The sequence below is a fragment of the Panthera uncia genome, chromosome D1, assembly GCF_023721935.1.
Source record: "Panthera uncia isolate 11264 chromosome D1, Puncia_PCG_1.0, whole genome shotgun sequence".
Taxonomy (NCBI): domain Eukaryota; kingdom Metazoa; phylum Chordata; class Mammalia; order Carnivora; family Felidae; genus Panthera; species Panthera uncia.
Genome location: NC_064808.1, coordinates 56,074,224 through 56,097,008, shown reverse-complemented (window position 1 = coordinate 56,097,008; position 22,785 = coordinate 56,074,224). Strand labels below are relative to the sequence as shown.

At 45.4% G+C, this 22,785-nt stretch overlaps 1 protein-coding gene and 2 non-coding genes across 4 annotated transcripts in view; all 3 read right to left on the bottom strand.

Annotated features, from left to right (window-relative positions):
* The window catches only part of RPS3 (ribosomal protein S3), a 780,806-nt gene extending 766,866 nt beyond the window's left edge, over nucleotides 1-13,940 (bottom strand). Inside the window, exons 1-7 of one of the 2 annotated variants that reach the window (XM_049619655.1) lie at nucleotides 13,863-13,940; nucleotides 12,526-12,656; nucleotides 12,162-12,255; nucleotides 11,606-11,700; nucleotides 10,010-10,197; nucleotides 9,352-9,548; nucleotides 8,636-8,708 (exon numbers count right to left, since the gene is read on the bottom strand). In XM_049619655.1, the coding sequence (XP_049475612.1) occupies nucleotides 9,355-9,548; nucleotides 10,010-10,197; nucleotides 11,606-11,700; nucleotides 12,162-12,255; nucleotides 12,526-12,656; nucleotides 13,863-13,892 (732 nt within the window). In that variant the 5' untranslated portion in view covers nucleotides 13,893-13,940 and the 3' untranslated portion in view covers nucleotides 8,636-8,708; nucleotides 9,352-9,354. Of the gene's footprint in view, nucleotides 1-8,635; nucleotides 8,709-9,351; nucleotides 9,549-10,009; nucleotides 10,198-11,605; nucleotides 11,701-12,161; nucleotides 12,256-12,525; nucleotides 12,657-13,862 lie in introns of those variants that run through there. The other variant, XM_049619664.1, reaches the window with a different exon arrangement.
* Nucleotides 9,656-9,800, bottom strand: LOC125917515 (small nucleolar RNA SNORD15). Its single transcript, XR_007456214.1, has one exon. It is a non-coding gene; the product is annotated as a small nucleolar RNA SNORD15 (small nucleolar RNA).
* LOC125917521 (small nucleolar RNA SNORD15) lies at nucleotides 12,813-12,961 on the bottom strand. Its single transcript, XR_007456217.1, has one exon. It is a non-coding gene; the product is annotated as a small nucleolar RNA SNORD15 (small nucleolar RNA).
* Nucleotides 13,941-22,785: the final 8,845 nt, after the last annotated feature.

The window sequence follows — 22,785 nt, the reverse complement described above, 5'->3', positions numbered from 1 at the left end:
TAGTTATTAATATTTGTATTTTACAGAGAAGGAACTGCCTTAAAAGATGAGAATCACCCAAGATCATATACTTAGTAAGTGGCAGAGTCCATGACTCAAGATTTCGTGAAGCTTCAGGAATCCATGAAGCAGTTCTGGTCAGGATGGTTCTCTCTTTCTAAACTACCTTCTCCAATTCAAACACTTAGCAATGACAGATAAATGCCAGACAACTAAAAAGACAGAGGCTTAATTGTTGGTGGGAATGCAAACTGGTGCAGCTATTCTGGAAAACATTGTGGAAGGTCTTCAAAAAATTAAAAATAGAATTACCCTAAGACCCAGCAGTAGCACTGCTAGGAATTTATCCAAAGGATACAGGAATGCTGATTCATAGGGGCACATGTACCCCAATGTTTAATAGCGCTATCAACAATAGCCAAATTACAGAAAAAGCCCAAATGTCCACCAACTGATGAATGGATAAAGAAGATGTATATATATACAGTGGAATACTACCATTTGCAACAATGTGGATGGAACTGGACGGTATTATGCTAAGTGAAATCAGTCAGAGAAAGACACCATGATTTCACTCACATGTGGAATTTGAGAAACTTAACAGATGATTATTGGGGAAGGGAAGGAAAAATAAGATAAAAAAGAGAGGGAGGCAAACCATAAGAGACTCTTAAATACAGAGAACAAACAGGGTTGATGGGGGTGGGGGGTTGGGAAAATGGGTGATGGGCACTGAGGAGGGTACTTGTTGGGATGAGCACTGGGTGTTGTATGTAAGTGATGAATCATGGGAATCTACTCCTGAAGCCAAGATTACACTGTATGTTAGCTAACTTGACAATAAATAAACAAGTAAACAAATAAATGTAAAATAAAATAAAGACAGAGGCTTAGGCTTATAAGTAAGTAAACATGTCTGAGGATCAGAAACAGAATTATAAAACCATGAGTAAGGGAGAAGCTTCAGCTTTAGGGTTCAGACTCTGGGATAAAGCTCTAAAAAGGATAACAAATAAGGCTCACTGTTAGATGCTAGGGCCAAGGTGGGGTGCCCCAACTCACAAACGCAGCAGAAACAGAACAAAAACCATCATGGTACCCTCAGCAGCTCTGAGGCCAAGCTCACAGCAAACCGCAGGCTCAGGGTGGCAGGCACCAGGGCCCCAGCCTGAGAACCCAGCCAGCCCAGCTCCACACCTGGACTTCCGAGTTCCCCAATGTCAACAGAGGGCACAAGCTCCTCGTACCATCATAAGCACCTGGGTGGCCTGGGGCTCTATGGGCAGCAAAATAAAACTGCTGGAGGGGGAAGGATGAGCTCAGAGCACAGACAGGGGACAAAAGATGTCACATATTCTGTGAGGCAGAGACCCAGTGGTTCTGGTCCTATGCCTGTGTTTCTGAGGCCCAGAGGAGCTGGCCAGGCCCCATCTGGGGCTCCCTCTCTCGTGCACTTAGATTGCCTTTTGAAGAGCTATCATCTGCTCTTTGCATCCCTTCCGGCACAGGGCCAGCCCCATTCCCCTCCCCATCTTCCAAAGCCCCAGGGCCCTATCTGTGGGGTCTCTCCAGCTGGGACTGGCCCATCACAAAGCCCTGGGTTCCAACTAAGCTGCTACCCTCTGATTATCCCAGATTAGGAAGCCTGTGACCATCTGGACCCAGCTGATAATGGCAGAGGGGAGGGGAGGAGAGTGGAGACCCAGCCTCTCAGAGCCTGCTGGTCCCTACCCCACAGATAATACCCAGAACAAAGCAAAAAAGGTGCTGTACTGCTTGCCCACCCAGGCAAAAGTCTGAGTGGAAAAGGTAAGATCTTGACATGGGCACCTCACCTGGGCTGGGCAGTTCCTGTCCCAAGCAGACTGCCCCATTTCCCCAACAATGACCCTTCATGCCCCCAGTGCTCTCCTGTGCAAGCGCAATGCCCTTTCCTGCCCTCTCTGCCTGGGCAGATCTGATACCCTCCATTCCAGAGCTGATCACTCTCCTTATGCCTTCCTTATCGGCCCCTCTTTTTTATCACCAGGCATATAGCCAGGCCTATATATGTGATATCTCTAGTCTCCCTTGACATACCCACAGAATGCTTCTTGAGGCAGGAAAAGTGTCAGCTTTACCTCTGTATCCCCCAATGCTTGGAACAAGACCTCCCACTCAGTACCCTATACAAAGTTTCCTGGATTTCTGTATCATAACACCTGTGAGGTAGTACTATTTCCTCCCTTACCAATCAGGAAAGAGAGACTCAGAGTTATGAAGTGATTTATCTACTAATGTCACTGGTCTGGTGAGTGGTGACAGAGGCAGGATTCCACCCTGGGTCCAGCCATCTATAAAGTGTGCTCTCTCCATGCAGCCTTGCCCAGGCTCTGCTAAAAGAGTGTTGAGCGTAGCACAGGAGTTGTTTAGAAGTGGAAGATAGAATAGTCCCCCCTTATCTGTGGGGGGATACATCCCAAGTTCCCCAGCAGATGTCTAAAACCACAGTTGGTACCAAACTCTAGGTATGCTATGTTTTTCCTATACATACATACCTATGATAAAGTTTAATTTACAAATTAGGCACAAGTAATAGATTTAAAATTAACTAATAAAGATTATAATACACTATAACAAAAGTTGTGTGAATGTAGGCTCTTTTTGTACTAACTTACCTGTCTTGTGATGATGTGTGATGATAAAATGCCTACAGGATGAGATGAAGTGAAGTCAATGACACAGACATTGTGATGCAGCATTAGGCTACTATCGACCTAAATCAGAAGGAGAATCTGCTTCCAGAATACAGCTGGTCTTGGGTAACTGAAATCGCAGAAAGTGAAACCATGGATAAGCAGGGGTGGGGGTGGGGGTGGGGGGGACTATTGTGCATCATTTCCACCATGGGAAACCCCAGCCTGATGCGATACTGTCCCTGCCCTTAGGGGCTCCCAGTTGGATGAGGGGAGACGTAGTTCATCTCCCTCGTGAGTCAGGCTCACCAGAATACAAGCAAAAGATTTTACACTAGTGTCCTAATTTTCTAGGACTGCAGGTTAGACCAAGACCATATACAGAGGGCCTCCCTGGCTCCTAGCCCACTGCTTTTTGTGCCCCGCCCCCCACCCCAGGCTGCCTGCTGAATGGGACTGTTACTGCCCAGGAGGAAGCCAGACCAGGAGTCCTGAGTATGACTCCTTAGGTAAATGGGTTTGCCATCCTCTCCCCAGCTGAGAACAGACTTAACTTTCTGTATACCATCAGAAGCCACTGGACCCAGATTTAGTTTTTGAGTTTCGTTTTTTAAAAGTTCTAACTATTTGTAAGACTTAGTATTTTATGACTGTTATTCTTTCTTAGTGGGCTTCCAAAGAACAATGAGAAATTTACTTACTTTTTAAAAATAATAAAACTCATTCTATCTTGCACTGACCATACAGATTCATTAGATTCATCTATAAATCTAAAATACATTGAGATCATGATGAATTTATTTTTCCTGTATCTTGAAAAATTTTGCTGTTTAATCATCCTAAAAATTATTTCACATTACTCATCAGTTATTCCCAAACAAGACTACAATGATCAAATGGAAGAATGATGGTATTGCCTAGAAGGAAGACACAGTAGTGAATAAATCATTACTATTACATCATCTTTCAGTTTCCATACTAAATTTCCTATAGTGCATATCATCTTTCAAGAAGGTATAAAAGAAGTCGAGACGTCAGCTGAGAACTCAGGATCTTTCATTCTCTGCCCATAATGACAGAACGCCCAAGAGAAGGAAACTGACAGAGGACATTTCACACTTAATACAGACAAACCAGAAAGTAAATGCAGGGACACGGCAGCACTCTCATTTCTGGGGATGCAAACTGGTCAGTCACATAAGCAAAACCCCGCATAGATGAATTTTCTCAAACCCAAGAATTGGTGAGTGAACAACCTATTTCTAAAAACAGAAAAGACATATGGCATTTTAAGTCAATCAACAAGAAGGATTTCATCACACAGTATTTGACAAAGACCTGTACCATCCTATTTTGTACAATATTCATCTTTTATGATGCCTGTGCCCCAACATTTACTTGATATAGTTTGTTACAGTTCGTTAAGTGGAGACATGCTGAGGCAGTTGTGTACTAAGGTGACTATAGGGAAACAGATGCTGTAGATGTTTTAAAAATTCATTAGAGGGGCGCCTGGGTGGCGCAGTCGGTTAAGCGTCCGACTTCAGCCAGGTCACGATCTCACGGTCCATGAGTTCGAGCCCCGCGTCAGGCTCTGGGCTGATGGCTCGGAGCCTGGAGCCTGTTTCCGATTCTGTGTCTCCCTCTCTCTCTGCCCCTCCCCCGTTCATGCTATGTCTCTCTCTGTCCCAAAAATAAATAAAAAACGTTGAAAAAAAAAATTTAAAAAAAAAAAAAATTCATTAGATTGGTCCTTCAAATTGATCTTTATAAACCTAAAATCAAAAATGTTTTAAAACTATGGAGCAAAGAAAATGTCTTTTCAACATTATGAGCCATCAAAAAATTGTAAAGTATTCCATGTAGACAATGCAAGTGCAAATCTGAACAAAACATAAACCAAAAACCCAGAAGCAAGAAGCTAGAGCCTACTAGAGATATATGTGAAATCTGGGATCAGTAGTTACAAGATGAATACATTCCAGCTTCACACAGGGTGGTTGACGAGCATTTAACCACGTTTAAGAGATGGTGCTCATTTGGGGTATGTTGTCTCCCAGACAAGGAAAATAAAAAATTGTTTAATTCATTTATGTATATACATACATATACATAAATACCTATTTTCATGAATATATGAATGAGTTTTATTGACATGTAATTCACATCCCACAAATTCCACCCATTTGAAGGGTAGAACTCAATGGTTTTCAGTATATTCAGAATTGTGCTAATACTTGCTAAAATTTTAGTATTTTTAGAGCCACCTGGGTGCCTCAGTTGATTAAGTGTCTGATTCTTGATTTCAGCTCAGGTCTATATCACTATTCTTGGGTTCAAGCCCTACACCAGGCTCCTTGCTGACAATGCAGAGCCTGCTTGGGATTCTCTCCTCTCAAAAATAAACTTTAAAATTTTAGTAAACACTTCAATACTTGTAAAATATATAACTGTTTCCCACTTTCCCTTTATTCTTCCGTAAATTACTTGTAAAGTGACTTAAAATTTAAAAGATACGGTGTCTATTGGACCTAGATGGTAAATAGCGATGGCTAGTCTTCCTGTCATATTGAAGGAAAACCAGTGAGGAAAGCTCCATCACCTCTGTTCCTCTGTCCCTGATGGGAAAGCGGTCCCATTGCTGGGTCTATGCTCTCCCTCTAAAGAGCAAAAATATTCTCAAAGACAAGGGAAGCCCTCTACACTGTCAACAACTTACAATTCAACACTCCAGCTCCTCTGATTCACCACACAAGACTGGCAGGAACAGGCTGGTCATAGGGGCAGTCCATGGCCAGCCAGTGAGGGTGGAGGGTGAGATGAACCCATCACAGCAGCACTCCTCCAACAGTGGACAAAGGCCCAGCTGCACCTGGCCAGCTGAGCTGCTAGTACAGTACAGGACTGAGCAGCAAAGGTGTGGTCTCATTTCAATTTCAGAGCCACTGGAGCCTCTTACTTGTAAAAACTTGAGTTTAGAATAAGTTGTTCCCAATCTAGGGCTTCATGTCACTTGTCAAACCCTAAGTAGGATCTTGAGATAGCCTAAGAATTTTCCAAAGCCTAAGAGAAATCATACATTCCTTCCTCTAATATGTATCATGTGGGCTAAAGTTGCTATAAAATGAAATTAGTGACAGAACTAGCCCATTGTAGGGATGTTCAGATTAATGGAATGTTTACAGCAAGCTCAGGGAATATAACAATTTTCTCACCAGTCATGCTGCTTAACAAGTTATACATGTAGTTTTTGATCAATAACAAATAGGGAAATGGTTTATTTCCTGGATAAAATAACATCAAAATCTCATGTCCCTGAGGAGGAAAAAAATAGTTAAGAAAAACTATTTTTTTAGGTTGAAAATGTTGACTCTAAATGATACTTAAATGACTTACTGCTCTGGTGTTGGCAGGCCCGAACACAGAACAGCTACATTTATACACCGCAAACTCAGGGCTCAGAAACAACCACTAGGTGGGATGTGGCATGGTAAAAGGCCAATTTCAGCACCTGCAAAATGTGGTAACACCTGATCAGCTATGCCCACTTCCCAGCAGAAGCAGAAAGCCGTCTCTATGGTCAAGGCCCTTAGGATGGGGAGGATCCAATACCATGAAGTTAAGCTACTAATCATTTCTAAGAGGATTTGCTTAAATACTAATAGTAACAACATCCAGTACACTCAGAGGACTTCCTATGGGTCAGGCACTGTGCTATGAAATCACATGCTCAAGGCTGAGATGACATTGATGTGCCCATGCTCATACTAAGAAGTTAACCTGGTTTTGAATGACTCTGGCTGGACGGCCTGGGCTCTCAGCTGTTGTCTCTAGAGATAGTACACTAGATGATATGCTACAGACAGGTATTGTTAGATCTTCAACTCCAACAGACTGGAGAGATACTGATGGGAAAGATTCACCAGTGCCTGTGTCAAATTTGAATCCAAGTCTGACTGCAAAGCCCAGCATCTTCCCACGTCTCCTTTTTAAAGCACTCTGCAGAAAAAGGTTATCCCCATCCCCACCAGGCTTGTACATTCCTGTAAGCCTTTGTCTAATTTCCCAATTAGATGAGACTGGCTGACTGGACGTAGGGGCTGAAGGTAACCGACTCCACACATTATCACTCTGCTGTGGGATAGAGCAGCCTGTGACAACAGTGACCTTTCTGTCTGGATGCTGACCCCCCCCTCCCCCCAAGAAACCCCTTACCCATTGTCCTCTGGTGCCAACAGTTTTTGTACTTTCCCTGGTTCTCCATATTGAGTGTTGTCCATTGATCTGGGACCCTTGCTTGGCCCCTGGGCCTATTCTCAAATTCTCACATTCCAGCTTTCAGCCTCCCTTTCTTCACCTGAGTAACTCAAGCTTTACACATGCACACTAATAACCTGCTACTTTATTCAATGCATTTTATTCTTCCCCAAGCATCTACTTTGGTACTTATTTCCTGCTACAGCACCCCCTGGTGGGGTTACATAACAGCATGACTGAACCCCACACACCAACTTTCAGTTTTAAGTGGATTGGAAGTTAAGGAATTTAATCACCCCATCTAATATACAAAGACCTGTGACTGGCTGTGCCAGTACTAGATACTGAGGTCTTAGATGACCAGGACTGCCTTAATCTGTTTCTAGCACCAAATATTCTGGATGCTTATATTAGCTGAACTAGTTTCACAACAAAAATCCCCTCACAACCAAATTACAGAAGTCCAAAAATACAAGAATTAAATAGCCTGGCTCAACATTTTCAGTAAAATTGCAAAATGCCATTAGTTTTACGCATAAAGGATAAATAAGACTTTATGATAGCTGCCTATACTGCATTAGATTTGGGGGTGGGCACAGACTCACTTAATCAAGGCACTCAAATCTCACTTTACTTGTATATAGTTACTGAGGAGGCCCAATACCAGGCTTGCCTGCTCATAACCACCTCACGCTCAGCCCTTCCCAGAAAACTTTCATCAGCTTGAGAAACTGTCACCTCAAGTTGAGAAGCATGGGGAAATAAACATTCATTTTTGTATTTAGGCTCTGCTTCCTAATGATACAATACATTCCACTCCCTAGAACACAGTAAGCAGTCATTAGCACATTAGCTACCCTAGAGGTTAGAGACTTCCAAAGGGGAGTGTCTCTACTAAAAACTGAAAAAACAATGAGAGGTTACTTCTAGATAAAGTAAGGATCAACATCAAAGGCCCCTGAAAGGGGGAGGGCAGAGACACATTTGTCACTGCGTTCCCAATGTAACTCATGCACTAGTCACGTAGGATTTTCCTGCCAGCCTGTCCTGCACTAGTTTCACCTGAAGAAACTAGGAGAACTCAATTTGTTAAAGCCCATCAACAGAAAACGCTTCAAATATGACAAACTGTAGACATGTAAATGTTCTTCTAGAGTGTAACAGCTCAGAGGACTGAGCATAGAAATGTGGATTCTAATCACAGCTCTATGCTGCTTAGGAAAATGTATTTCAGCATTTTAGGCTCTTCAGTAGCACAAGCAAATTCCCTTTACACTTTAGAGAGACTCAGGATTAAATGAGAATAATGTAGAACACTACCTATAGTGTATAATGACCCAAAATATAATGGAATGGGCAAAATAAAACACACTCATTTTCTATGTGCAATACAGATTCCCTTATACATCAGAGGAAAAAAAGCCATCTTAAACATATCCCTCTTCTAAACCTGTAACACCAAACTGCAGGTGAATGAATCAAAGTGCTGTCCTATTAACCATCAGCCTTCAGCTTTCACCAGATTTATGGGATATTGGGTCTGGTTAACTCTGCTTGGCTCCTCCTGTTCTGGCTCCTGCCTCATAAGCACAGCTGAAACCAAGGATTTCCTGGCAGCCGAAAGAATCAATCAAGGAATATTCCCTTGGGGCAACAGAATTATCAGTCCAAATAGTGGACCTACAGTCCATTCAGGCCATGCGTCTTTTTCAAAGATTTTATTAGAGGTCTTTAGAGAGCAAAATCCAAACTCCAGATCCAGCTGCCAAGAAGACCCTGAAACAGAATAAAGCACAACAATAAGAACAGAATCTTCACCTGAATATTGGGTTCTTTCATTTCCCATTTAGGGTTTGTGTGAATATATACACAGAGAACACCTAGCACACACAAGAGGTGCTGGGCATAGAAGAGGCTTGATGTTACTATTTTAACTGAAGAGGCTGCTGAAGAACAGGCAACTAATAACTAACAAGAGAGCCTTGATTATTTTAAGCAAATAAAAGAAAACTTATTTCAAACGCAGTAAACAGAGGAATTTTTTGAGAGACCATGAGCAGGGGAGAGGGGCAGAGGGAGAAAGAGAATCTTAAGCAGGCTCCATGCTCAGCATGGAGCCCAACACGGGGCTCGATCCCACAACCCTGGGATCATGACCTGAGCTAAAACCAAGAGTCAGACACTCAAATGACTGAGGCTCCCAGGCACCCCAACAGAGGAACTTCGTTAAGAGATGAAAGGCAAATACTCCTAACAGAATCCCTGGGTAAACAGGCCTCTGGATCCAACCTGTGTCGTAAAGCAAGTATAATCTAATTTTTATGTATCAAGTGCTTACCACAGTGTGGGATATAGAATTATTAATAGGAAGACAGGGAATAGGGTCTTACTCTACCCCAAGAGGTCCCTGGAGACATACCTATTATGCTGTGGGTACTGGTTGAGGCATGGCAGGCGGCTCGGGTTTCCCACCTTTCTGTTCTGAGATGGGGGTGGTGGGAAGGATCTCATCTTTGGGTTCCACAATGCTCACATGATCTGGCAGGGGCTTCTTAGGGCCAATCTTACCACTTGGGTCCCAGGGAAGCATGATCTTCACTTTGATGCCCAGCACACCTAGAAGATGCCATAGTTAGAATCTAGCTGGGGCTGCACCGATCCCATGATAAGACAGGACAGAAAGAAGAGGACAGTAGGTTACTCAAGCACCCCTGGGTCTGGTCCCTTCTCAGACAAATGCCTCTAATCAATCAATGAACAGGACACTTTTGCAAAAGGAACCCATGCGCAGCACCACAGAACGTGGCACTGACAAGGACCAAGAGCAGGATGTGACCTTTCTGACTCGTCATCGTATCATCACCGAAGGGTACACAGGTGGCTAAGAGCAAACCAACTCTCGGATCTGACTGATCTCAGTAATTCTCACAGTTCAATACAGCACATTAATCAGTAAACCCAAGGAGTATCAACATGCTCCACTACTCCCAAAATGAACTCCCCAAACACTGCAGTGTGCATGGAAAGCACATCTATCTGCTAAAAGCCCTTTGCCCCAAGCACTCCCAACTGCTTACCCTGTCTGAGCAGCACATGGCGCACAGCAGTATCAACATAGTAGTTAACAGGGTCCCCGCTGTGAATCATCAGGCCATCCACAAACTTCATGGATTTAGCCCTCTGTCCTCGGAGTTTCCCAGACACCACGACCTCACAGCCTTTGGCCCCACTCTCCATGATGAACCGCAGCACACCATAGCAGGCCCTTTGGGAGAACAAGAGACAGATACCCACCTATCATCACCAAAGATAGGGATTGTTCAAGCCCACCACACCCCACCATGTTAAAAAACAGATACAAAAAGCACAAGACTTATTAGTCTGCACTATCTTCAACTTTAATGGAGAATAAATTTGACCAGAGCCTGGCAATTCTCCTTCATTCCCATCACACCTCATCTTAGGCTAATTCCTTAGGGAATATTTACCAAATCCTTCTAACCACATGCTTCCCAGCCTTGGTTGCACATTAGGATCATCTCAACAAGATTAAAATAGAACAAAAAAACCTGTGAAGTCTAGACCTCACTCCAGGCCAATTAAATGGTGAGGGTGGTAAAACTCAGCATTTCACAATCGGGTAAGCACTCAGTTTAAGAACCCAGAAGTACCCCAGTCGTTGAGTGGCCCCTTATCTCCAGAATTCACATTCATTAGGAACCCTAACTACTAATGTGGGTTCCTAGCCACCTTGACTAGAGTGCTGGAAAAAGAGGTTTCTAGGCCTATACATTGACAGTAAGCCTTAAAATATCACGCCCAACTCGTTTATCACCGCATACCCTGGGAAATACTAATTGGGAGAGCTAGATGCCACTTTAGACAGGGAAGGTAGGACCCGGCACTCTAGGATCTAGGCCCCTTTGCATCATCTCATGTAATCACCACAAAAAGGAGAGGTGGATGTAATGACCTCCATTTACAAATAGGAGATCCGAGGGTCAGAAACTCAGTAAGAGGCTCAGGTCTCAGAACTTCCAAGTCAAACTTCTCTGTGTACGAAAAATTACCTGGACCAGGTTGCTGGGCCACACCCCCACTTTCCACTTCAGTGGGTGGAGACTGACAAGTTTTATTTCTAACAGGTCCTCTGATGATGACAGTGACGCTGGCCCAGGGACCAAGCTTTTGAGGACCACGGTTCTAAGTGGAGTGGCTGGTACTCAAACCAGGCAGGCAGCCTTTTTTAGAAGTCCTGCCTACAGCCGTTCCTGCTACCTATTTCCCCATCAGGTCAACGTTCCTAAAGCTCAGCTCTCATGTCCTTCCCCTGCTGAAAAACCTGCCAGGGCTCTGCATGACGTACTGACTGAATTTTAAACACCCAAGCAAGTCATTCCGACAACTTCACAAATAGTGAAACTACACAAAGAACTCCTACTGAAATCTTACCAGTAGGCCCAGCTCCAGAGCCATCTAGCCACCTCATGGCTTTACAGTCCATCCCTCCTCACAGCACTATCTACATACATACATACAGATAAGCTCTCCCATCAGGACTATGTCTCACCTCTTTATAATCCCTGCACTTAATGGATCTGAGTAACTTCACCAAGAATCTTAACTTACTCTCCCTGGAGTTCCCTAATCATTAAAAGGTTCAAGACACTTACCTCCGCACAGCGAGGCCTCCTAGGAGTTTGTAACGCAGAGACTCTGCCTGGGCAATAGCACACAGACCTCTTGTGGCCACTTTTTCAGCATAAAGCTTTAAGAAGGAAACAAGTCACAGCCTTAAACCAGTGTTTTCTACAAAAAACGAGTTCATTCATCATGCCAGCATGTATCACTGTTGGCATCCCTCAAGTACTAAACACTTCTGCTACCCACGAGTAACATGCACTGTGATATGGTTCGAACCTTTCCTTATTGCCCTCCCACCCCTAGCTCCTTCTACGGCTACACCAACTGACGGGGTAGCCAATCCATTATACCATTATCATACCCAAACTGAATGTAAAAATCCCTTAACCACCAGAAACGAGCAGAACAGGCCTATAAACTGAAGCCCACTGGATATTAAGAGACCTTCAACAAAATACCACTCCATTTATAAAATTTAGTGATCATAACTAAGATCTACATGACGTTAAGAGTTTATAGAAGTACCACCCTAAATAACCATTTCCAGGACCACAGTTATCTCTGGCGTAAGCCAAGATCACTCACCTCTACACTGCCCTCAGGAAAACCAAATCTCTTCTGAACCACAGCGGTCAATTCTCGGATCCGCCGGCCCTTCTCACCCAGAACATTCTGCGTCCTTAGGAAAATAAAGAGGGAGAATTTATAACTCTCACAAAATTCCGGACAGGACTTTAAATCTTATATGCATGTGGTAGTAAAGTCTCATTCATCTGACACAAGGATATATAAATTCTAGATAACAAGAACTAGAATTAGATTTAAAATGCCGTTAATAAAAACCGTACGTTTACTAAGGCCAACTCACTGGTTGTCCCCTTAAATTTATAGAATACACCGTCCTAGCATATACAACTACAGGTGATAACCAGGAAAACTGAGTCTTCACCTGGTGGCCAAGATGATGATTTCTGTCCTGGTTGGTGTAACTCGGACCTCAACCCCGGAGTAGCCATCTTCAGCCAGCTCCCGCGTGAGAAACTCGTTCAGCTCGGCTTTGAAGATGCCATCAGCGACAAACTAACCAAAAGATAAAACTTGCAATTAGAACATGGATGCAGGGTCACTTTTTCCTGCCTAGTCCTTCTGCCAGGGCCCCTCTCATCAAAATTCCACACCTCTAACAACCAGCCCATCACCTGTCTATTACCCTTGTTCCATCTGGAACGGGGCAACCCTTCTCAGACAAATGCCTCTAGGTCGTCCTTTGGAAGTTACTTTAACCCGAGGGCCCTTAAAACTGCCACAGAACGCGGCACGAAGTAGGGGCCCCCCGGACAAAGAGAAAACCTCCAGTCAGACTCGTCATCTTCTCTTCATTGAAGGGTTTTTAAGACGTGTTTATGTGGATGTACGTATACATGCTGAACGGAAAGCTGCCCCGAAAGGGCACATTTACCACTCGCTCAGAACAGCAGAGACACTAACTACCCTCGGAACTGGTGAAAATACAGTGACTTAAGCAGTCCCACATAGACACAACTTGGACCATCAGAAGAACCCCAGCCACGTTATCTTGCGGTCAAGTACCTGTGGTCTTACAAAACTGGCAAGTCCTAACTCGAAAAGAGTGTGGATCTACGAGATGTTATGCACACACAAAAACGACAAGCTGCCTCTTTCTAAAGCAAATGGGTCTTTACACAGTTCTCGCCCACGGAAAAGCGAAAAGTTAAAGCTCGAAAAGTTCAAGTTCTCCCCGGGTCTCCTTCCTCTCTTCCTCCAGGAGTTTCCTTTGGGCCCCAGACGTAGCAAGAAACTGACAGTAGCTTTTCCAATTGAGGTCTTTGGGGTCGGTCAGAAGGCGGCATCCTGCCACGAATAAAGCACGAATACGCTGCTCCCTCTCCTACCCAAAGCCACAGTGTGAGCCGTGGTGGGAAATGGCTCACGCTCCCCACATAGCATTCGTTTAGTAAAGCTATCTGTCGACCAAAAAATGCTCACAAGCGCTTTCTCCGGCGCAGGAGGGGCGCCCGGCGCTCATCTCTGCTCTCCGCCCAGAAGCGGCAGAAATGTCTCGCTGCCTGACTTCCGCCGCCGAACTGCGCTCGCCCGGCTCGGGCCCCGCGTTCCATCCACCGCCATCCGCAGCCCGCGGGAACGCCACGCGGCCACGGCCGCTTCCCGAGGCAGGACCCAAAGCCGCAAGTCTTGCGAAGGCATCGCCACAAGCCCCGACCCGCGCGGCGCCACGGTTCCCCGGACCGGCCCTCAGGGTCTCACCTTCCTCTTCTTGGAAATTTGCACCGCCATCTTGCTGCCGCGCACCGCCGAAAGGAAAGAAAGTGGCTCGCCGGCGGAAGTACGTATAAAGGGCGCGAGCGACGGCAAAGAACTGCGCGACGTCAACGCCTGTGGGACCTCCTGGGAATTGTAGTTTTTAGGAAAGCGTTAAAGGGGAGGCGGGGAAGAAGGGTAATGGAGACCCCTATAGGCAGAAACAGGAAGAGTAGCAGGTCAATCAGAACTTTGGAACTGCAGGGGAGCTTACAGTCCAACTCTCATTAGCTTAAAAGTGAGCAACGTGAGACACAGAGATGGAAATTACAGTTACAAGGTCATACAGCAACAGCATGGAATCCTGGTCCCTACACTATACACTGTAATAAAAAGTCAGCTGAAAGCCCTCCATGAAATCCGTTTAGGTGCCCAGCTCTTCCAATTTGTGACCATTTCCTGTTCCAAATGATGACACTAATAATATCTAATATTTATTAAATATTCTAGGGACCGTTCTATGCCCTTTATGTTATGAACTCATTTACCTGTACCTTGCTTTCATAAAGTCCGTTAAAACTTGTAATGGAAGTCGCAAAAATAATAGTTCGTGGACTCACAATTATTCTTCAACTAAAAAATTTTCCCCTTACATTTTGAAATTTTCAAATGTACAGAAAAGTGGAAAGGATTGTGCATATGTGCATCACCAAGGCGCTCCAATTGACCTTTGCGTATTTGCTTTATCAAGCATCTATCCATCCCTCTATCCACCCAACAGTGCATCATTTGATGCATTTCAAAGTAGGGGCACCTGGGTGGCTCAGTCAGTTAAGCGTCTGACTGCGGCTCAGGTCATAATCTCACAGCTCGTGAGTTTGAGTCCCGCATCGGGCTCTGCGTTGACAGCTCAGAGGCTGGAGCCTACTCTGGATTCTGTGTCTCCCTCTCTCTCTGCCCCTCCCCCGTTCACACCCTGTCTCTCTCTCTCTCTCTCTCTCTCTCTCTCTCTCTCAAAAAATAAACATTAAAAAAAATTCAAAGTAAATTGCAGACATCAGCACACTTCACTCCGAAACACCTCAACAACAGTTTTATTGAGAAATAATTGATATACATCACTGTATAAGTTTAAGGCATACAGTTTTATTTACAAATATTGTGGAATGATTGCCATTGTAGTTCAGCTAACACCTATCATGACATATAGATACAATAAAAAGAAAAGGAAGAAGAAGAAAAAGTTTCTCTGTGATGAAGGTGGGTTGTTTTTTTTTTTGCAGATGCATTGCATTTTGTTTAATTGTGTTTTTTTAATTTGAATTTTAGTTAACATACACTGCAATATTGGTTTCAGGAGGAGCAGTTTTATTTTAAATTTGAATAGTTTGCCTACACTTAAAATCAGGACATTTCTCTGTAAAACTATTTTAGGCTTCTCTTAAAAATAGATCTAGCAGAATGCTAGGCCCACATTTCCTCATGCAGCACTCTCCTTCCCTGTTAGATGGCGAAGGGCTTTCCAATGTGCCACAGCCCCTGGCAGCTTCGCTCATTTATTGTCTGGCCCTAGAAGCCATCTGAGCTTTTCCCCAGCACTAAAACAACTCCGATGCAAAGATCTGTCCTATAATCACAGAATTACCAGAGTTCTGGGGGGGTGGGGGGGAGTGGAGCAGAGAGACCAGGGAAAATGAAAAGAAGTAAATGAGCCAAAGAGATAGTTAGGCTGTGAACCCATGTATCTTGGTGATGGATTGCGGTTGAGGGGGAGTTAAGAATGACACCCCAATTTCTGATGCCAGCAGTGGGCGCTTGGTGACAACCCTCACTGAGATGAGGCACCCAGGATCAGGCTTTTTTCTCCCTGGGTCATCTCCCTCTGCTCCTCACTCCCTTCCTCATCCAGCTCCATGGTTTGTTGATTCGGTGGTGCCAGGCTGATAAAGTGTCCGCCCTGATGAGTCTGCCTACCTGACTATTCTGTGCCCTCACACAGGACCTGGGTGCTGTGGGACAGCAGCAACCTTGCATGCTGGGGTCAGAATATTTTCTCGTCCAGATATGCCCCTCATTCTCCCACGGTGCCTGTTGTAAGTGTTGCCAGACCAGAGCCTCCCCTCACTCTCAGTGATCAGCTTCCCTCCTAACCCCTGCCCCTGGGTAGATTGTACAGGCAAGAACTGCCCCTCACCCGTCCTGTGATTGTGTGTGCCCTCCTCCCTGCTCAGGAAAGAGACCCTCTTCTTGCCCAAGGTCGACCACCCCTCTGTGTTCTGGTTCAAGTTTAGTTCTGTTCCTTTGACACCTTGCTCTAGCAGTCATGCCTTCTCTTTCCTGTGATACTGTTCTTTTACTGGCTCTTTCCTTCCCCGTGCTAAATATGTCACTTCTTCCTCGTCGATCCCATAACCACCACACCTCATTTCACTGGGTTGGAATGGCCTGCTTATGTCCCACTAGACCGTCAGGACCAAGCCTGTTTTGTTCGTTATAACCAGAGCTTGGGATATGGCCTGGCTCGAGCCCAGTGTCAGTAAACTTTGACGAGCAATCAAATCAATGCATGAACTCTGGTTTTAGATCCTTTCCTAATAGCATGGTTCATACGAATTTGTTTGCAAGTGCCATTTCTGAACCAGGCTCTGGAGACTCAAAACTGAGCATCAGACCATGGCAAGTTCTTGGAGGTAAATCCACCCTGAGGCTCCACGGTAGCTCCTCAGCAACACTAGGAGAGGCTGCCTGCCTGGGTATTGCCCTCTGGTTCCAGAAGGAAGCCCGTGAAGGGAGCCTTTGTCTTTATCATGATGCCTTGCATTTTATCTAAGACCATTATAAGAAGATAATGTATTACTCAAAATAACACCACAGGAATAATAGTGGCCACAATACCCTGAACTCTAATAGAAGCAGGGACTGTGAGGATGCCTTAATCTCCCCTGGGACATCCAAAGTATAACCAAGGCTCACTGTGTTGAGCCCCCAGTGCCACAGAAGTGTCCTCGGAACTTGGAAGAGGGAGCCGTGGGCGGGAGAACACATATGGCCTTTTGGCCATGCAGGCAGGCCATGCCTGGGCTCTGTGAGTGCCACACAGATACTGTCCTGAAATTCCAGAAGACCAAAGGTGTGGTTTGCCCTGGCATATATCCATGGAGGTAGGTGCAAGAATGCTCATTATGGGTCACCTGGGTGGCTCAGTCAGTTGAGTGTCTGACTTCAGCTTAGGTCATGATCTCATGGTTCGTGAGTTTGAACCCACCATTGGGCTCACACTGCCAGTGCGGGGGGCCTGCTCAGGATTCTCTGTCTCTCTCTCTCTCTGTCTCTCTCTCTCTCTGCCCCTCCCCCACTTGCACCCTCTCCACCATCCCCCCTGTCAAAAAGAAATAAACATAAAATAAAGAATGCTTGAGGTGGCTCAGTCGGTTGGATGTCCAGCTTGGGCTCAGGTCATGATCTCACGGTTCGTGGGTTCAAGCCCCACGTCAGGCTCTGTGCTTTCAGCTCAGAGACTGCAGCCTGCTTCGGATTCTGTCTCCAGCTCTCTCTGCCCCTCCTCTGCTTGTGCTCTGTCTCTGTCTCTAAAATAAATAAACATCAAAAAAATTTTAAAAAACAAAATAAAGCATGCCCATTATAGCAGTGTTATTAATAGTGAAAACATAAATTAAAAACAGCCCCAAAACTGTAGGGAAATGGCTGTGGAATATTATGTAGTCATTAAAGAGAATGAGATGCACATATGAATAGAGCACCAAGAGATACTGCTACACCAGAAAAACAAATTGCAGAACAATATGGACTGTGCAATATCTTTGTATGGTAAAATAAAATATATATGCATATAGATACATCGAAGGATCTCTACCCAACTGATGGAGAACTAAACCTACTTCTGGGAATGGAACAGTATTGAGGGAGGTGAAAGGGCTATTTACTTTATTGCTTCCCTTATAATAAATATATATATTCATTACTTGTGGACTTAAATACAAATAACAAAGAAAAAAAATGCAAGGGCCACATACATTTTGGATTTCTGACCACACGACCACTTGTGAAACAATGTGAATGCCCCAGCCTCCAGCACCAAATGCCATAATCCTTTCTTCTGATAGTTTAAGGTAAAGAAAAAAGTTTCTTTTCTTAAATTCTAAATCTGTACTGTCCCATACAGTAGCCACTGGCCTCACGGGGATGCTGAACATTCGAGATGTGGCTGGTCAGAGTGAACAGCGCTATAAGTATACGATGCACACCAGACTTCAAGGTATATATAAACGAAGAAATTTCCATTAATAATTTTTATATTGATTATATGTTGAGACAATAACACTTTAGACACGTTGGGTTAAAATATACTATTAAAATTAAGTTCACCTGTTTCTTTTGCCCTTTGGGTGGCTCAGTCAGTTAAGTCGCCGACTTCAGCTCAGGTCATGATCTCACAGTTTGTGAGTTCGAGTCCCACGTCTGGCTCTGGTGCTGACAGCTCAGAGTCTGGAGACCGATTCAGATTCCATGTCTCCCTCTCTCTCTGCCCCTTCTCTGCTCATGCTCAGTCTCTCTCTCTCTCTCTCTCTGTCTCAAAAATAAATAAACATTAAAAAAAGAAGAAAAACTGGAATTACATATATGGCTCCCATCTGAGACCCTCAACGTTTCCACTGGATAGTGCTGCTGTACTCTTTTCCATTGCAGAGATCAATGGTGTCTGTCTTCTTGTTTTCTTGGGATTGGGCACAGTGACTGGCAGGGCACGGGCAGTCAGCAACTGCCCACAGACTTACAGAACAGAGGAAAGCTCACTTGGAGTGTTGACGTACCAATCTTGTTTCTCTGTTTGCCTGGGGCGTTGGGAAGCTCAGAGCTAAATTTCATGCTCAGTTGAGGTCCTAACAATGTGGGAAACAAAGGCAGAAGAAAAAATTAAATTTCCTGACAACTTACAGTCCACTGACAAGTCCTCGAGACGGGCAGAGTGACCTTCCTCTGGGAACCCAGCTGCTTCCATGATGACACTTTGCGAAGGGCAAGATGTGATCTTAGCCCAACCCCCGGGATCCTGTAAGTCTACTTTAACATATAAAAATTCCTTTGGAAACTTCCTTTATCTCTACCCGTCCCCACCAACATATATGTTGGCAATCCTACTCCAAGCTTATGGCCCACTGATATGCATCTGAAGGATCTCATGACTGAGGTCAGTAATAAATGACCTTTTCCTAACACTGGCTAGCCCCCTCAAGGTCCTGGAAGCCTTGATTCCAAAATTCCTTGGAGACTTACGCTATCCCTAACCTCTCCCCACTTGAAGGTATGTAATCAATCACCCATCACAACCCCCGTGCAGCTCTTTCTGCAGGACACGGGTCCTGTCCTTGTGCTTTAATGAAACCACCTTTTTGCACCAAAGATGTCTCAAGAACTCTTTCTGGGCCACTGGCTCCAAACCCCAACCTTTTCCACATCACTAGGACCCCACTCTGGCCTGGACCCACTCTAGACAGGTGGAAGAGACCCATCAGGGGGCATTCAGGATCGTTCCTGCAGCTCTAGCACCAGGAAAGTAAGACCATCACAGCCCTTCTTCCACATACATCCGCTCTCTCTCTTCCATAAACCGAGCCCACATGATCCGGTGAATGAGTAAAGGTGAACTCAGTGTTCAGGTTTTTCTGAGCGAACTGCCTATGTGGCCCCTAGACCCACATGGCAGGCTGGGGTATGGATTTAAATCCTTGCCTTTGGGGTTAGGCAAAACATTTCTCAGGTTGAATGACACTTTGGAGAAATTCCAAGTTTTCTCATCCAGCAGAACTTTTCCAAGCAACTTTTCAGGGTGGCATAGTGTTTAAGGTCACACACTTGAGCCAGACAGTCTAGGTACCCACCCCTGGTCTGCTGGTTTACTAGCCACGTGGCCTCAAACAGGTTATGCCTGCATCAATTTCCTCCTCTATTAAATGGATGAAAATAATAGTAAACCCACCTCAACCTCATGGGGTGATTGTGGGGTGAAATGAATTAATACAGGCCAAATGCTTAGCACATAGTTAAGCACCCAGAACATAGTAAGTGCTCAATTAGCATTAGTTATTCCATGGATCCACGGCTTATGCCAGGTCCTGGGGAAACTGATGAATCTGACCCAGCCCCTGCTCAGATCTGGGATGAGGTGGAGGATACAGATAAATGAGTGTGATAAGCATCATAAGTGTCATGATGGGGGCAATAGAGTACTGAGAGGACAGGATATTTGAAAGGATGTCACAGGGGCGCCTGGGTGGCTCAGTCGGTTGAGCGTCCGACTTCAGCTCAGGTCATGATCTCGCGGTCCGTGAGTTCGAGCCCCGCGTCGGGCTCTGGGCTGACGGCTCAGAGCCTGGAGCCTGCTTCCGATTCTGTGTCTCCCTCTCTCTCTGCCCCTCCCCCGTTCATGCTCTGTCTCTCTCTGTCTCAAAAATAAATAAAACGTTAAAAAAAATAAAAAAAAAGAAAGGATGTCACAGAGATCCAATCCTTAAGCTGAGGCTCACAAGACACGTAGGTGTTTGCCAGCCCAGTGGACACTTCGGGCAAAATGAAGGGGCTGACCTCCCTCATTACGAAAATAGCTTTCTTTTCTGATTCAAAAAATAAAATGCATTCATAAAAAACATGGAAAAGAATAAAGAAAGAAATAAAAACGATGCTGTACTGGTTAAGCAGTGTAAACATATCGGGGCACATTTCCCCAGATCTCTCCTCAGGCAGTGAGATATATTCTCACGAATAGATGTGCAACTGCAGCGTCACGCAAATGGTGTCACTACAATGCACGGGGGCCATGAAGGATGCTGGAGCCCTGCCAGAAGGATGCTGAGGGGATGGAAGCAGGGTTAGAGGGGGGCATTGGGGAAATAACGAAGCCTGCTCGATCTGTTTCATATCCCAATGCTGCCACTTACAGGCGTTGTGATCTCAGGCAATTCATTAACCTTCTGAAGCTCAGATCCTTCATCTGGAAAGAGGAGACATCATCAGGCTTCCTGCAAGGGCATGGGATCAGCATGTGGTCTGGAGAGGTGGGGCCCAATGACAGCTGTAACAAGGACGAGTAAGGGGAGGGCAGGCAGGTATGAAAGACCAGCTAAAGCCTTTCTGAGAGGGTGTCACCAAACCCAGCTCGAGGATGGGGAACACAAGTGGGGCACTAGACTCTGTCTAGTCTCACTTTAGAACGGGGACATCTCACCTTTCTGAACCTGCTCTTCGAAGCAAAGCTTTGCTTACTTTGCCCTCTGGCGGCCACAATCTGCAACTACAGCGCTTTGCTCAAGCTCTTTCCCAGAAGGGCGCGGGGCTGGGGCTCTTCCCAGCGGGTACTCCTTACCTCTTCCCCTGGTCCACTAAGCAAGTGAGCATCTCGGGTAGCCAAATGCAGGGGGCTGAGAATGTGGGAGAGCACATAGCCAGGTAGGTGGGCATGCTCCACAAACAAGAGGCAGGAGGCTGGCTCCCCAGGATTGGACTAGTGAAACCATACATAAAAGACTGAACTTATGGACTCCACTGAGGTGATGGGAGGATAGGAACAGGATGGTAAGAAGCCAGTGCTACCAGCTGCCCAGTTCCCTGACCACAGCAAGGCCGTGTGAACGGCGGCTGGTTAGCTTGGAGACAAAGAGGGAAGGCAAGAGCCAAGAGCTGGCATGTAGCCAGCGCTGCTCAGGGGCAGGAGCCAGGCCTGGGGTATGACAGGGCTGGCTGTGAGCAGAGAGAGCTCTTTCTCAGAGATGGGTGCTTTGGGCATTTGTAGAGCGAAGCCATTAGAACCATTTGATCTAGTTCTCCGGGCCCTGATCCTACAGGCACGGAAGGCCTGGAGTTCTGGCTGCAAGCAACCTCTGCTTAGCCTTGCACTTTCCCAGGGAGACAACGGACATAGCTGCTTCCTGAATGTTGCAGACTGCACACAGTCATCGAGCACGGGGGAGGATTGGCAACAATGGCGTTGGCCCTGCGCTGCGGGGAGGTGGGGGGGCAATGTCAATTAGCACAGCTGCTTTGGAAAGTTCAGTATCCTTGAGGAATGTCGATCGTGCATCCCCAAACCTCAGCAATTCCACTCCTGGGTAGGCAGCCTAGACCCCGGTCTTGAAAATTTTGCGCTCACGTTCTCCCTACAAGAATTTGAAGGATGCGGCGATTCTTCGTACACTTCAAGTTGTGTAGAACTTTAACATAGGTAGAACTTTTTGCTGTAAGTTTAAATAAACTTGCAAAGACTATAATTTCCATCATCATCAGAATGGCAGCACCTTAAAATATAGCAGTTAGTCACTCTTTTAATATTATCCATAGGCGGGGCACCTGGGTGGCTCAGTCGGTTGAGTGTCTGGCTCTTGATTTCCGCTCAGATCATGATCTCACGGGTTCGTGAGTTCGAACCCCACGTTCGGCTCCTTGCACTGACGGTGCAGAGCCTGCTTGGGATTCTCTCTCTCTCCCTCTCTCTCTCCCTCTCTCTGTCCCTCCTGCATACACTGTCTCTCCCAAAATAAGTAAATAAACTTAAAAGAAATAAAATAAAATAATCCATAGGAATATGAATGCCACAGTGATTCGATACCCACAATTATCCTCTTAAAAAATACACAAACAAGTTTTTCTTGAACAGCTGCATATTTTATATTGTTTCATCCTCTCTTTGAACTTATATTTTTATTGTGCACAACCCTGTGAATGCCTTCGTGCACCCTGACAAATCCAGAGTTCCCTCTGAGTGGATCCATGACCTCTTTCCGGCAACTCTCCTTGCCCTCATTGGCCAAGCTGACTCAGGTTTCATTTAGCTGGGTGGTTTTCCAGGAAGACCCCAAACCAGCTGGGTGTTTTCCTAGCTCAGTGACCTACTGAAATCCTTTCTTCCCATTACCCC